Raw genomic sequence first — 17,068 nt, forward strand, 5'->3', positions numbered from 1 at the left:
CTAGTTGGGTCAGTTTTTTTTGCTGTACCTGTTGGCTGACATTCCTTTGGTCAGAACTATGTGTAAAGTATACAAATATTATCACAGCTCTACAGGGTGGGAAGTTAAATGACATGAACAATACCACTCCCCAGTCTTTCCAGGCAAAGCACTGCAGAGTAGAAAACTATGTTGTGGCTGATCAGGAAGGAAAGGAAATTTAGCGGAAATGTGTGAGCTGAGCACTGAAATGTGTCCTGAAGTTGCTGGCTGATACATCCTTGTCTGCTACGTGTAAGGTAAGCACTTAATGTTTACTCTATTACCTTCATTCTGAACAAATTAACGTCTCCTGGGACAAGTTTGGGCAGCAACTATGATTTCGGAAGGGTCAATACACCGAAAAAAGGATAGGTCAGCTTTTTATATGTGGCACTGGATTAAATCTCTGCGCAGCTTTTTAGACTTCTTGTGGACATGGCTGAGATATTTTCATAGTTCTCAGCTCCTCCCTTTGCTAGATTTTTCTACATCTTGATAATATAGAATAAAAAGGAATTATTTAAGCATTTTAAGAATTTAATATGGGTTATATCAGCAATTTACACCCATCATGTCATTGCTTTCCCCTGCAAATGCTTGTTTTGTGTCCCTCTCTGGCATCAGTATTTTGAGGGTCTGTTCACACTATTGTTGTTCATGACATTATTGTGCATCATGCCATGCATTAACAAATACTTGTGTTAAGGCAGCACATTCATAAATGAGTTGTCTTACATACCAAAAGGCACCAAAACTGGTGCACGTGTCATTTACACCACCTAGCAAGCCCATCTATTGCAAAGGTGCATTAGGGTGCCAGGCTGCAGCATGTATTTTGCATTAAAAAATAGGCAATGGACCAAAATCAATGTACCAATTTTTCATACACTTTATTTCCACTACTTTTTTCATAAGTTTTTTCAATCTTAGAAAACTATACAATTGTGCAAAACATACAAGTGCAGTTCCTGTATCCAAAAGCAACATCTAAATATTGTTTAACTGTTACATGTGTTTGGTATGGAATCGTTTAAGTAGGAAATATTGTTGTAGTTGATAAAAGTTTTGTCCGTTTGTCTTTTTTCCAAGACCGGGGATCTTTGTCCTATGTCTATGGCTCGCCTTCAGTACTATGCCCATTGCATGTTGTGATTTTGTATTCATAACTAATAAAAAACCAAATGCTATAAACTATGAAAAGATTTGTAAGTGGAGCACCAGATTATACAATGCTGCAGTCACCCTATGGACAATTTAGCTTGGCGGTATCAATTCTTACTCCCGTGCCCAGAGACATTACCACAGCATTATACGTACAAGGACACAATTTCTTGACATTTAGCTGTCAGGTTGATGTCCTCAGTTTATTTCAGTGAGTTTCTGTAAATCTGGAGAGTCTTAGCAGATAGAATAAGTGTACAAGTATTTGTGTATCTGGGACACGAGGTACAAAATGGGGCCATCCAGGGGAACAATAACTATTTTAAAGTGGTATAAGGGGGTTGGTGGCCTCTAGTCTTTGCTGCCAATTTTGGGAAAAATGAATGCCTGCAGTTTCATGGTAGAGATGTGGGTTTTAGACTGGAGAATGGTACTTATGGGTGTCCAAAGAGGGGCTCAGAATATTTCAGCAAGCAGGGTGCTGGTTTGATTAACTTTTAGAGGAGGACAGAAACCCTGCATTGGAATTGTGGGCAGGTCTAATATCTGTAGATTACAGCTGCATGGAGTGCATCTGGGTTTCTTCTGTAACCATGGATAACATATATGTAGACTAGTTGACGGCTCATCTATACTTACTGCAGGCATATTTTTTATTTTGCAGGGTTACATTAATGAGGCAGTTATCTAGGTGTACATGACCAACAGATACACACCCTATACTAAAAAGGCCTTTCACAAGCTTAAAACTTAACAGCAGTCAAGACTTTATGGCAGTCGTGTTAGTAGGTAATTGCAAATCAATGGGGACACATGCAACAATCAACACACACATTAGGGAAACTCTAACCCTACCATAATATAAACTAAAATGGCTGAAATTGGATTTAAAAACTTAACTTATTTATATCTACTGTACTACATGTTACCTAGGTACATTGTAACAAAAATTCTCTTTTTTTCAAAAAGCAGCCACAGAGGAAAAAAAAACTGAAACTGCAGAGTGGGTCCCTTGTTCTCCACAGATAGGCAGTGGTCTTTCTGCAGAGGTCCTGCAGGCCTCCCTATTGAGTCAGACTGTAGCTCTTAAACCAGCAAATCTAATGGACTCTGCTAAAGGGCAAACTGTGCAGGGGACATGTTGAACCTTTGCAGAGAGATCACTGCTTTCCAAAAGAGAGCAATGGTATCCCAATGCATCTGCTGGCAGGAGACACTTTTCTACTCTATAGCTGCTTCAGAAAGAAAACAAACTATGACATGGAACCCTATTGGTTTTATTTCACATAGAATAAATTTGGCCAGTTTAAAGCCAGTAGTGTTGCATGGCACTATGTTACCATTTTTTCAGTGGGCTGCCAAAGCACCACACAAAACAAAAACCAGAACTGAAGCAGCTTTGGTGGATTGTGGTGTCATGATTGGTAAGTCACCACTATGTACCCAACAGACCAGTCTACAAACAGATCAGAGCTCCTCCACCCTTTGGCTTCATCATAGTTCTCTTTATGTTGCTCACTAGCAGGTAAGCAGTATATAGGGGGGCACTCCACTTGGTGTGTCCACTTTACACGTCCTTTGGCTAGTAGCTGTCAAAACAGGACATTAAAATAGACAGCTGAAAATGCCTGATTTCATGCTTTTGTTCGAAATGAATATGCAAAACCACCCTGGATAAATGGCTTTTTTGCATTCAATATTTATGAATGAATGTTACCATGTGTTGAGTGGGCTTATTTATACATATTCTATAAAAGACCTGTTGATTATCAGTGCTTTCACAGAGTACATTGTATATAATCAAAAGACTCAGAGAATCAGATGCAATGGCTAAATTACAACAGCTGGTGTTTAATTGCAATGGCTGCGTCTCTGAATACTAAATCTCAGTTGTGCCTTATATTGTGTGCTCTCTTCCACGCAGAGGATATTAGAGAGGACTATTAACGGATTAAATACATTCAGAGGAGACCTGGTGCATTCAGGAGCAGTATTATGTGTTGGGTTCGATGACAGTGTACCGCAAAGTTACTAGTTCCTAACAAATTAGAACAACTAGATGCAATAAATAATTTGTATGGACTGTGCAGGCACTAATTTGAGATATTTTTTGTTAAATAATAAACAAGCTGATTTATATTCTTAACAAAGGTAACTTTTATACCACTATGGATCTCTTATGGTTTTATGCCTTGCCTTGGTCTTACCCCTATGATCTGCTACCTAAGCCTTACAATTTCTAAAGCATTAAAACTTGCACATGGCTGAGCCACCTCCACCCTTTGAGAAATTATGTTACTATTGAAGATACGTATAGTACATTCACAGCAGCTGTGTTGGACTAAACTGGACAGCATTACCTATTACAGTCCCAACGATGGCACAAAAACAATTGTTTGGTTTTTTTTGTGTGTGTCCTATTCACACCAAGCCTTGTGTTTGTGCATTGAGGTAATAATAATAATAATACAGACATGCTGCTTCTTTTTGCAGATCACAAAACCGGTGGTACCAGCAATACATATCAGTACATTGCACATCACTCTTTTTATTGGAAAATGAAAGTATGGTTTAAAAAAGAAAACTACAAAAGAGCACTAAAAATGCAGTTCAACAGTAAAACATAAAAAAAGCATAAAAAGTGTTCCAATGCACATAGGTTTTCTACGCATTTTTATATAATGAGCCCTAAGTCAGATTGTTCTAAAATAATGTAATGGCAAGAAAGTATGAAAGTACTGATAACAATTATGGGGGTTGGGTTTTATGCTTTTCCAAAAGGGCCCTCATGCAACTTTTAAAACACATAGGGTTCTTGTGTTCGATGAATGCAATGAGATTTTTGTCATATTTCCTGACCAGAAGCACCATAGGAGATTTTTGGTCTTATTCCAGACATCATTTGTGGTCGCATGGGCATCCCACAAAGATAAAGTTGTTATGGTTTTTAGAGGACAGACCATACCATGAAGTGAATAGGGGGATGGTGATTCTGTATCAGTATTGAACCAAAGACTGCTTTGAGTAAAGGTATCCCCTGTATATTACAAATCCTTACCTGACCTTCTGGTTGGGCACCCTTTCTTATTTGTCCTGGTGGCCATTGTCTCCAGGACTGAAAGTGATGGAAAATCACTATAGCACTCAGAAAGATGGAAATCTTCCAAAGGAGACACTTGTTTCTGTGTCCAAGTAGGGATTTTCCTTAGGCTGGCCACTCCGTCGTTCTCCCCCTCCCCATGTATGACCAGCACTCATTCATGCATCGTGCAGTCGTTTGTCGTTGGAAAGGATCGTGAAGGATCTATTCCAACAACAATTATTGCATGTGTGTCCGTAGCCTTACTTTAGAGAGATTTCCCTTTACTTCCCATTGTGTCTACCCACCAGGACAAAGGTTGGAAAAGCTGTCAAAGGTTTAAGCATGGTCTACTCCATTGTTTTTTAATCAGTGTTTCTCCAAGGGTTGTTAGAGGTTCCTCGGGTGAAGATCAATTTGTGACTCTCAGGTTAGTTTTATTGACACCAATGATCTTTCAGGTTTTCTGTAGGGGTAACATTCCTCCCACTGGCCAGCAATGTAAGAGGCACTCCGAGACCTGAAAGGTATTTCAAGGGTTCCATATGTTAGAAATGTTGAGAAAGGCTGATCTACTCTATCCAAAATAAAAGAAATGGCATTGGATACACTTTAAGTTGAATTGCCTTTCCCATGGCTTATGAGTGTTTGTACTTTGGGATGTCATACTCAGTCATGTAGAAAATGAACAGGTGCACTGGTATGTAATCATTGTGGTGCCATGCGTAATAAAGGTCTATACAAAAAAAGAGTGTACTACAATCTATTGCAGGGAACAATGGGCTTTGGAGGACCTCAGTTGTTACCTAAGTGATTATTTTGTCACTTATTGTCCTCTTGATATGTGCTAATTACCAATTGTGCTGCTGATTGCAGATGGTTTGGCGTGCTGCTGTGCCCAGACTCTGAGATAGAATGGATACAGTGCAGCACATCGTGTGGGCGATAGAGTGGGTGGGAACATTTTAACAAGCCACAATGGTAATCATTGACTTACTTTCGCTGTATGGTTTCCTTAAGAACTTCCTCCTACACAACAGCCCACACTGGTCCTCCCCACGTTCTCAAACCATGTGAAATAATTATGATCTGGTAATGAAGAATGTCTCACAACCAGTGGGAAATATAATAACTAGTTGCATGCATACAATATAACGTAATTAATTAAGGTAATAAAGCATAATATTTTGTCATTTTGAGCCAAACATTTGCAAGAAGCAAGAACACAAAGTACATTAATTGGGCTCGTTTTGCAGAGTGTGACCCATTCAGGCGGGCCCCGGGGGTTGTTTGGGTTGCTTCGTAGTGTCAAAGGAGCAAGTTGCTTTCTTGTTCTTGTGAATATGTAATGTGCCTGCTGAAAGTATAAGTTGAGCTGGTTTGTTTCAGCCTCATGTGCATTAAACAATTGCAAGTAGTAAAGGGAAAAAAGTTTTATAGGCTAACTGATGTTAAAAAATCTCATCCACCAACATAAGTACAACTAAAGACTCTTATGTGATAGTCAAAACAAGTACCAAATCCAGTTACATTGTGTTGCATCACAGTGGGCACCATGGGGCTGATTTATTAACGCTCTTCAAGATTGGAGAAGATAGACTGGAGAATGTGATCCAGCAAATCTGGAATGGATCAGGTATAGCCAATGGCAAGTGATTTTTAAGAAATTCATTCCAGGTTTGCTAAATCAACTAGGTTCTCCCATGATAGACTATCTTCTCCAGTCTTGGTGAGCTTTAATAAATCAGCCCCACATGTCTACATAAGGAGGGGCATAACTTGAAGTTACAGAAAGTAGATGGTTTTCAATGGTGATACACATGGACAGGTGAACATTATTGCTTCAAGAATTTACCTTTAAAATATTCCTAATCTGAAAACAAATGTAGCCACCACATCTATGGACTGGTCAGATGAAATATAGATACAGGTTAGTGTACATACATTAGATACATGAAAAGTGAGTGAAGAAGAGTCATCATTTCCTAAATTACGTCTGTCTGTGTCTTCACTTTGCAATGATGGATAGAAAGTAAGAGAAAATCTCTAAAATGAAATCAGAGAGGCGTAAAAACCCATTAGAAATCTTAACTCTTCTTACACCATTAAAAAAAATGTTGGAGTTGGAGTTAGGTTTTAATAAACATTGCTTCTTCCAATCTTTGATTGTTATCAGTAAATAAAGCTGTAATATCTTGTACAATATCTTGTTTTATTAAGATAGGAAGATCCAGACCGGCTGTTACTTTGCACAATTACGTTCTCCTGATCGTTTTCACTAAATTGGCATCCGGCTAACTAATGTACAAACACCAAGAGAGAAACATAAAAGCAGTGACACTATTTTTTTTGTTTGTACATGACCCTGGTTATATAGTCGCTGTAAATACCTTTAATGAGGTTTTGTGATTCATTGTTTGTCCCTGTATTACAAAAGCTGTGAACAACATATTCCACAAGGCTTGTTGTATAATAAAGGCTCTAAGGCACAACATTAACTGTATCTCTTTTATTCCTTTTAAGCCTTGGCTAAAATGGATCTGTTTTTATGGCTACAAAACCTTGACTGAATAAAAGGGATGGATAGGTCAAAGCTGTTATTTTTATTTCTTTTAGGATATAGTATTAGTAGTAGCCTGAATTCACTTGAGGAAGGTAGCGGGTGGCCACCTTGCCTCCTTAACCATAGCTATTCCAACTCTTATCATAGTGGTAAGCTTGGAGGTGGGTAAGTACTTACCATTGGTCATGCCTGGGAATAAAGTGGAAGGGCAACTAAAGAAGCCAGGCTTAGTTACATTCTACTGGCCTTGTTTTATGACGTTAAACCCATTTTCCTTTTGTATACACAGCTTCTTCAGTTCTAACAAGTTTCAAGGACATACCAGTATTTACAGCCACACATATAACTTACCTTATTTTAATAACCAAGGAAAGTGTACATGATGGTTGTTGAAGAACAGGGTAGATATGAAATCCCGATTTGGTATTGGACAATTAGTCTTGACACAATATAAATCTGTTTAAAAGATAATATTTTGAACTAGTTGCATGGCGCCACTGAGAGCTTCCCAACTGGATGCCAATGAGCTGCCCTTTTTAGGTGTAGTTATTAGATAATGGACTGTAGTATCCAAAAACCATGACCCCGTGCCCAGGCCATTAGAGTTATCTATGTGTGTGTTAACTACATTATTCTTAAGACTAACATATTTATTTATATTGTCCCTGTATATAGCTTGAATACTTTTAAACAAATAGGTTTACATATACCTTGAATTGATAAACTATACAAATAAGTCTGAATTTAAAAAGCTGAGGAAAGATTAGAAGAATAATGAATTGAAACAGAATTGTGCTTTAAATTTTCCTTTTCTTTGTATAGCACAAAGTTTAGTTTGGGGAAGGATTTCTTTCTACTGTCTCCCCATGACTCTGTTTTAAGTTCTTTATATCTTTTGTCACATACCCTCCCCATTCTTTAAAGGAAAGTTTTATTAGATTTTTGCCAGTTACTAAGAAATGAACAGATGCTGTAACTGTAAAACTGAAAGCCAATTCTCTTCTTGCTGCTACATCACTTTGGATATACTTGAACCCAAGGTACTTGTTAGGAGACCCAGAATTTGTGCCTTTGCTAGTAGGGTCTAGCAAACCTCAGACCGACCCAATATTGCTACTTGATTCAAGGGTTGAAGAAGTAGATCTGCTAGGCTGTGTCCAGATCTAAATATTTTTTTTAATGCAGTTTATTGGTGGGTTCCTCCAAAGATTACTAGGGGTTCATAGAGATGCTCCTAATTGACCTCCTATCTGATTGTTCCTGTCTAGTTCTGGGTCCAATGCCACTTGGCAGAGCCAGTGACATGACATCAATTATCTTTTAAGCTGTCTGTAAAGGTTATATTTTGACCACCACTGTATTTTGGTATTTTTCTTAATGGTTCCCAGTGTTTAATACATTGACCTCTAATTAAATCATTTAACAGTGGTTCCCAAAACCCAAAAAACAGGTTTTTACAGGTTCATCTGGGGTGAAAAGGTTAAAAAACCCTGGCTTACATGACAGTCCCCAGTGGCTTCCCTGTTACGATAAAGAAAGTGTGTTTTTTTTGCATCTTTAAATTAACAGCAATGGCTGTAGGTGTTGATCATCAAGGCAAACACATATTCTCATGTGTCTTTATTTCCATGCCATCAGGGTGTGCCAGACACTGATGCAATCTGTTGCCTCTTTTTTCTGACACACTCTCTAATAAAATACAGATTCTCCTTGTTTGAACCAAGCTTATTGCCAGGTATATTTGCAGATCAGTTGATGACAACAACAATAGTTTATTATGATGATATAGAAGAGTATTTATGGTGACTGGTTAAGAAAATCAAAAAAAGACTAATATTTCAAAAAAAATTATAAAAAAGGGCCCAACTGGCAGATTAACAAATAAAACACATTAGAAAGCACGGTGGCTTAGCAGGGGTTAGCACTCCGGCCTTTGCAGCGCTAGGTCCCAGGTTCGAATCCCAGCCAGTACACTATCTGCATGGAGTTTGCAGGTTCTCCCTGTTTCTGTGTGGGTTTCCTCCCACATCCCAAAAAAACATGCAGTTAGGTTAAGTGGCTTCCCCCTAAACTGAACTTAGACTACATTAATGACATATGACTATGGTAGGAACATTAGATTGTGAGCTCCTTTGAGGGACAGTTAGTGACATGACTATGGACTTTGTACAGCGATGAGTAAAATGATGGAGCTATGTAAATACTGTGTAATAATAATAATAATAATAAATTAGAAATACAGTGGGAGAATGGGGGCCCTTGCCTCCACCGCCATCTATTTGGCTGATTCTTGGTTTATGTTGGTTGTCCAGCCACAACCAGTATAAAAAGATGTAAAGTTCACTTTATAGGTCTGATGGGATATGCGTTGCTATATATGTGGGGTTGCATTACATCCCCCTTGCATTACATTATATGGCTCTAGTAACTTTGTCAAATATTGGTATATACGCGTAACCAAAAGAGTAGCTTTTATATTCATTTTTTTTTCTTTTGAATTATATGCAGACTTTTTGTGTATTATCTATGAACACAAGGAAATACTTATCTATAGGGTGGAGGCCACTGTGTGAAAAGGTTATGTACTTACAGGGCTTTACCCTTTCATGAATGTTGATGTATGGTTGGAGGAGCTTATTACCCATATCGAGCCGTGTTTAACACAGCCTTGGTATTCTGTTTAAATTTCTTGATTATTTCAGAATTTTTACTTATTGTATTTTCCTAATGTGCATATATTACAATGGTTTCATATTTTCCTTACACTGCTGCTGGAAAACTCATTCACTTATCAGGTCACTTATCAATGTGTGGTTGGATTCACTTAGTACCCAGGTGCTTCAAGGAACCCACCACTCATTGTTAAACTTTTACATAGGCCTTGGTTTTAACATTTTCTAATTGAGAGTTGTACAGTGAATCTTTCATATTATTGGTACCTATCTGTCAGCAAAGATATACTGGACCAACACCTGGCCATTGTGGATGACCATTTACAGATCCACCTGGTTTGTTTCATGTTTAGATATTGCTATGACAAGGGTGACTTGATGACTGTACTCAACAATTTGTCTTAACATATGACTTCAGTGTAAGTGAGCTTTAGAACTACATGCTGATTTAAACCCCAGCATCTTCTAGACCAGGCATGGTATGTGTAACCTACTTTTATTATAAGCTCTTTTTCTTACGATCTAAAATGTTCTTTTTATTTTTACAAATATAGATCCTTAAGGTTACAGCATTACATGGATTCTTTGTCTAATGGCTTTGCCAGACAGGTTGGAATGGAACTTGGTACAGACCATGACACTGTTGCCATGAAGTTCTTGCCATAACCATGGTCATCTTTCCCCAGATCACATGAGTTTTAATAGCTGTTCCACCTGATGTCACTGTGTTAGTTTGTGTTAGTATGTACACAAAGGTGCATCACTTGCCCAAGTAGAAATGGGTCCCATTACACGGGTAGACCCCTTAATTTCTTCTGATTGCTGAGGCCTCTCTTGTAGCCGGTAAAAGTTTCTTTATGCCACAGTCTGCCAGGAATTTTGTACTTCTAATAAAGACAGACAGACATAAAAATAAAGACAGAACTGCACTGGATTCCAAGATGGAGTAAAAGATTTTAAGCTCTTGATTTTGTATCCATAATAGACTGTGTTAAAGTTAGAATGTCCAGTATGGAGCCACATGACCCATGGAGCTACAAAAGCTTTCATTTTTATGTGAAAGAGCCGTAGAGGTCACAGTTTCTTCTTTTTCAGATAAGCTATTATTATTTGACAGATATTTTTAGGGTTTCTAGAGGAAGGATTGGAGGGGATGGGGCATTTGTAGAAATGTATTTATGTTTTGTTTCCTTGTTTGCATCACTGTGGTGCTGATTTGTTTAGCCACTTCTAGCCTACATGTATGCTTTCCTGTATTGACTGTATAACATTGCTTTGGACCAGAATCCTGTTTATGGACAATACCTAAACAACATGTGTTGACATGGCCACTTGTAGCCTTCACCTGTATTGAGGTGACAATGCAGGAGTACAATGTAGAGAATGTTGTCTTCCCATAGCTGTAATCATCCAAACAAGTTTGCATGATCGCCAGATGAAACATTATAAAAGTTTAAACACAACCTAGTTTATATTTAACTTTAGAAGTCGGGTTTAGATCTGCTTTAAATAAAAGTCTGGTTCCTTTTAATTGCTACCTCAAAGCAATATTTTCTCTTTTTTAGTAACCCCAGAGGCCATTGGATTCCTGTCTGCTGTGGGCGTCTTCATTGTACTCTTGGCAATTCTCTTTCTTTTCATAAATAAAAAGCTGTGTTTCGAAAATAGCGGTGATCTCCCATGTTTGAACCAACGTGGGAGAAGAAAGCGCCCAAAGGAGAGACCTGGGGTTCTGCAAGGACTTGGTAAATATCACTATAACCATATTTGAGAAATGTTTGCTTTATTACAAATGCATACCACGAATGCTATAAAACTGCAGAAAAAGGCATCATATGTATTTAAGGCAGAGAGCAGATGTTTTTTTTGGCAGTTCAACTGATGCTAAAATTATCCTTTTAGATATCTGTCTATAGCAAGTATTTCTCTATATGAACATATTAGGGTACCTCCATCTCACTGCATGATTTCTGATTCATGTAATGTTTTCTAAGCTCTATGTAACTTTTCCAATATTGTGTAATTGTGCCTTTGTGTGTTCTAGTAAAATACATGGTGCTTTGTTATTCTTGCTTTTCAATGTTATGGTGATTATTTGATGTTTTCTTGATGGACATACCTTGAGGCTTCATTCTCAGTTATGAGCTTTGTACTAAGTTAGGTATTTCATATATGGTTTCCGCATGTCTAAGCAAATACCTTTTACACAAAGCTTTAAAAATGAGCTATCATTACGGATTTTAAATGAAAAGCTTCTGATTTACATAAATGTTAAAATAAAGCAATATAGAAGGCATATAACAATGATGCCCCCCCCCCCAAAAAAAAAAACAATCTTGCAGCCTTCAGGTGGGAATATGACATCTAAGATACTTTTTCTTCTTTGACAAAGGTGGTAAGCATTCCTTACTTTTAGACTGAGGAGCACTTGGCATATAATGACATATAAGCACCATCCTGAGTACTGTAAACCCTGTCCAATATGATGATGCACTTCAAAGAGACGTGCCCATGGCAGCCTCACCTGACAGGTATAAGATTGATAGGCTTACAGGGGTTTCTTCACACCTGGATAGAGGGCCATCACTGGATCACAGAGCAGAGAGGTTAACCAAATAGTGGTTAGAGCCTTTGCAGAATTGTTTTTCCATCTCTGTCCCTATAGGAGAGAATTCCCCTTATTGTCCATTTTGGCAGTGAAAGTAGCTAAAGCTGAGTTATAGATACCAATTCAGGTTGTAAAATCATTAGGTTTATTTTTTTGCAATATGACCATAAAAACCTAATGTTTTAAAACTAATGGGTGGGCAAGCAATTGGCATTACCCTACAGCAGCCATTTTCAGCCAGGGTTCCTCCAGGGGTTGCTAGGGTTTCTTTGAATCGTGACTAACTCGATGACTTCATAGCTCTGGGGTCATCACCACTTGGTAGAGCCAATGGCATGACACTGATCATATTTTCTATAAAAGTGTTATTTTAGGCACCATTGTAAAATAGCATTACTCCACTCATCCCCAATTTAAAACTTTTTGACTTTCCATACAATTAGTTTTAGTAGAGGGTTTGTTTAGTCCTGGAAAATATTTCAAGGGTTCCTCAGGGGTAAAAAGCTTAAAAAAGGCTGCCCTAAAGGGACACCCGACCAACCTGCTAGGCATGTATACTGACCCAGTCATCACCGTATCTTTGGAAACAGTGTTTAAGCCTATGTGACCGTGCTTGGGCGTATGCGTGTGGTGTTAATCATGATGTCATCCTCCTGTCTTATGACACTAGTTGACACCGGAGACAGGGGAAGATGCTGCAACTGTAAGAAAGTGAACATTCTTTTTTTAAAACTTTTTTGTAACAGTTACTAGCAATCCTTGTCCTCATTGGGATGTCCGGGGGTGTACAGACATCCTAAATCGATGAGCTTGGCCATCTTCTAGCATAGATACACTTTAAGTAAAAGGAAATGATCTTTTAAAGATGTAGGAGTGTGTAATTAGAGACCCAGCTCTAAATGTGGAACTTGTTACATGGCTATAATTAACTTAATTATAATTAGAGCTCTTTAAAATGATCAGCTAATTACCTGATGTATCTTATTTTACTGCTTTTGTATTCAAGAGAAAAAACATACTTAATCACTATTTCCTTCATGAAAACTTTTCTTCTGGAAATGCTAGTTGATGCTGACCCACTGGCTGCCATTCTTTGAGTCCATGACCCCCCAAAAATATTTGAATAAGAACTTGTGATTATACTATACCTTCTCTGATCTGCATATTTATTTCAGGTCTGTCAAAGTACTGAAGCAAATGGAACAGCATGAGAGCAAATTACCTAGCAGGAGGCATAATGGCATAATAAATTGGTTACTGACACCTGAGCTTTTTATTGTGTGTGTCCACTTTCTGAAAATCTTCCAGGTCCATGTGTTTTCAATAGAAGTAATTATTGAATAGACTCCTGTGTTCTTATATAAATCCCAATGACCTAACTTGAGCTATTCACAGGTAGAGCTTGCTGAGGATTTTCTGGCCCCCCTACCCCTATCTCTGGGCATCTTTATTGTACCCTTTTTACCCTTTTGGATGTCTTAAGGCTAGCTATGTGACCAGTGGGGTCCTCATTGGATCTTTTCCAGTGGTGGGTAGTCTTGATGATACTAACACATGTAATTCTTCAGCATTACACAGATAGTATGAGAAACTATAGTGGTCAATGACAACCTGCTGGAGTAACTTTTAAAAATGGGGTTTTAAAGACATTCTTACAGATCAGAGTACTAGAGTCAGATTTCCATGTGATGTGGGAGACAATGGTCCTGATTTACTAAAGCTCTTTAAGACTAGGTGATTCAGTAAACCTAGAATGGATCTGGTCCAGGATTGAAAAAATTTGGAAAGCATTAATAATCAGGACCAATGTCTTTATTATATATAATATATTCACTATATTTATAGAATGGGTTGCAGTGTTGTAATGAGAAGTCTTGTACCACCAAACTTCATTAATAATACTGACTGTTCTGTATGAACTTCACACTTCCAAGTTGAGCTCTTCATGAGTTTGTTAGACATTTGAAGGACCTGGCAGTCAACCTAATTGGTCATAATAAAATATGGTAGTAAATCATACCTTTGTAATTTTTTATTCCAACAAATGAAAACCTTCTTTCCCATATGTGTGTACTTGTATCATTTGTACATGTGTTTGTATCTAACAGTGAAATTTAGCTTCTGTCTGAATCTTCATGTTACTAACATATATGTCACTTGTATTTAGTCTTTTTCCAAACTCTGGGACTCTATCGTGTCTCTATCGTGTCTTCCTGTTTTGACGTCCTTTCTACTTATAACTTACATTCCTCAAAAGACAGTGAGTCTAAACTATCTTAAATACCAACCTGTAAATCTGAAACCAAACCATGACTTACATAATCCATACATTATAAACATCTACAGATACATATGTAATAATAATAGATTTTAGGTATAACTCAAACCAAAAGTTTTTTTGGTATTGTGTATGAAGGAATGGAATTACATCATTTTAGATTACTTGTGCAAATTATGGCTAATTAAAAAAAATACACATTGGCTTTCTAGTGTGATTGTATCCTTTATCATGAGATAAAAAGCAGCTTACTTCCATAATGCTTGTTCTGTAGCTCACAGACCTAAACTTTCGGCACACCTGCAAAATTGAAAGCCCGGTGAGTTCTTGATGAACCAATTCTGGTCATGGTGATAGACATGGCCAGCCAGAATTTCTTCCAACCAGTCTCATCCTGGATTTCTCGTATGTGTGAAGCTGTTCATCTTACTGGTGGCCCAGTATCCGGTTCTCAAACAAATTTAAATGCTTCAGAGGAAAAAGGGAATGGCTACCAAGACCTGGATGAAATACCAGAGGATGAAGAGATGTCATATGGAAAGCCACCCCTTATTGTTCATAATTCAGATGCGGAGTCATGGACATCTACTGATGATGAGGAGGAAGTCGCTAGCTTGGCACAGAAGAGTCAAGTAAGTGCACAGCTACCAGAACAAACGAATCGCTCATCGCATCGCCCTGTTGTAAGAAACTACGAGGACAGCAGTCTTTTAGAGACACTGTCATCAATTCCAGAAGATAATGAAGAATATGTAAATAGCCAAATAACTGCTCTTATCAGGGATCTTGAAACAACATCTTTTAGCTCTTTAGGAACAGTTAATGGAAAGACTTCTGCAGGTAAGATAATATTTTTTTCAGTATTGTTTTTTATACCCAGTACATCTTTTTTTCTATCCTATAAAACTAATGATCTGGATAATGGGCCTGATTTAATAAAGCTCTTCAAGACTGGTGAAGATAGACTATCATGGGAGAACCTGGGCGATCCAGGAAATCTAGATCGGATCTGGTGCAGACTAATAGCAAATGAATTTTAGGGCATCCACCCCAAGTTTGTTGGACCACCCAAGTTCTCCCAGGGTAATCTATCTGTACTAGTCTTTGAGAAAGCTTTAAAAAACAGGCCCATTATATTCATATCACACAAAAAGTATACTTGTTTCTAACAATTATCTCTGAAATGTTTGTATGCTGCAGATTCAAAGCACATGGTGGCACTTTGGTAAACTAGCTATGCTTGTTTTTGTACCTAGGTTGTAATTGATATCTACTAACAAATGTTCTATATAGAAAGAAGCAACACATTTGTTCATTATATTTTAGTAAGCTTATTCAGTAGGTGGTTTCTGAGTTAAATTGTGGTATTTATTATGTATTCTGTATCAACGTCAATTGTTTTGCTTGTTTTCTTGCCTATGGAGAATTTGAAGACAACTAGTTACACTACATAGCCCAAAGCATGTGCATACTAAGCTGTAACACATATATGAGCTTTTCGGGTGTAACACATATATGAGCTTTTCGGGTGACTCATTCATGGGCATTAGTACACCTTTGCCCCCCTCTTCTTTGCTGTGACAACAGTGTTCAATATTCTATGAAAACTTCCTAAAATATATTGGAATGTGTATATAGCACTTTGTGCCCATTCCAAGAAAAGATATTTATAGGATCAGGCACTGATGTTGGATGAGAAAACCTAGGGTGTTCAGTAGGGTTAAGGCTTGGATTCCGTGCAGGCTATTCAAGTTCCTCCACACTATACTCATCATACTATGCTATTATGAAACTGGCTTTGCGTACATGGGCACAGTCATGCTGAAACAGAGAGGATCTTTCCCCAAACTGTTGCCACATGCTTGGACCTACACAATTATTGCCCTATATGCTGTTTCATTAAGAAAACTCTTCATTGGCAACACTTAAAGTCAATAATTCAGATGGTTGTCCATGTATATTATAAATATATAGTGCATTTTAAACTCAATATAAAAACGTATGATATGCAGGTTTGGAGTAAGGAGCTAAGGTACATCAAGAAGGAGAACCCACCATAATAATATAACTTTCCTGGCATTTGGTATGTTTATATAAGGCAGAAGTTAAGGGTCCACCATGGGGCGCAAAAAAGTAATTCTGATATTATATGCCTGGGGTCTACAGGTTCTTGCCTATATTTATGTATATTCTTCATAGCACAGTATACATAAACATGCTCCTAATGAACGTTTGTTGAAATTGTAATTAAATGGCTGTTATGGTGGCTCTCTAGATTAAATCCTTCCAGTGGCACATAAGTGGCACATAACACATATGCAGGTCAGAAAGGCCAGTAAAGACATGTATATATATATATGTATATATATATATATATATATATATATAAATATATGGTATATATATAGGATATATATTTATATATATAAATCCTGGCTCTAAAGGACTCGAGTTGGAGAGCTCTGACCTGGATCGTCTACTGTCAGTTGCCGTTATCTAATAAAAACAGGCTATATTCTTCATGTATGGGTTTATTTGCTTTGCTTTAGTTCATCAATCCTTGTTTCCTGAAGATTATTAGAACATTAGGTTTATGTACATTTTTTCTTTCACTGGCCTGCTTTTATTATTTACAATGTCAGCATGTAAAATAAATTGCTTCAAAAGGAAAGTTAAGCCGAATGCT

At 37.6% G+C, this 17,068-nt stretch overlaps 1 protein-coding gene across 5 annotated transcripts in view; it reads left to right on the forward strand.

Annotated features, from left to right (window-relative positions):
• Positions 1 to 17,068, forward strand: part of SYT16 (synaptotagmin 16) — a 52,057-nt gene that overhangs the window by 12,299 nt on the left and 22,690 nt on the right. For 3 of the 5 annotated variants that reach the window (XM_072427523.1, XM_072427525.1, XM_072427524.1), the window contains exon 2: positions 11,062 to 11,241. In XM_072427523.1, coding sequence (XP_072283624.1) covers positions 11,062 to 11,241 — 180 coding nt within the window. Of the gene's footprint in view, positions 1 to 95; positions 279 to 11,061; positions 11,242 to 14,656; positions 15,223 to 17,068 lie in introns of those variants that run through there. The other 2 variants (XM_072427521.1, XM_072427522.1) reach the window with 2 other exon arrangements.

This window comes from Pyxicephalus adspersus, chromosome 12 (genome assembly GCF_032062135.1).
Source record: "Pyxicephalus adspersus chromosome 12, UCB_Pads_2.0, whole genome shotgun sequence".
NCBI classification, from domain to species: domain Eukaryota; kingdom Metazoa; phylum Chordata; class Amphibia; order Anura; family Pyxicephalidae; genus Pyxicephalus; species Pyxicephalus adspersus.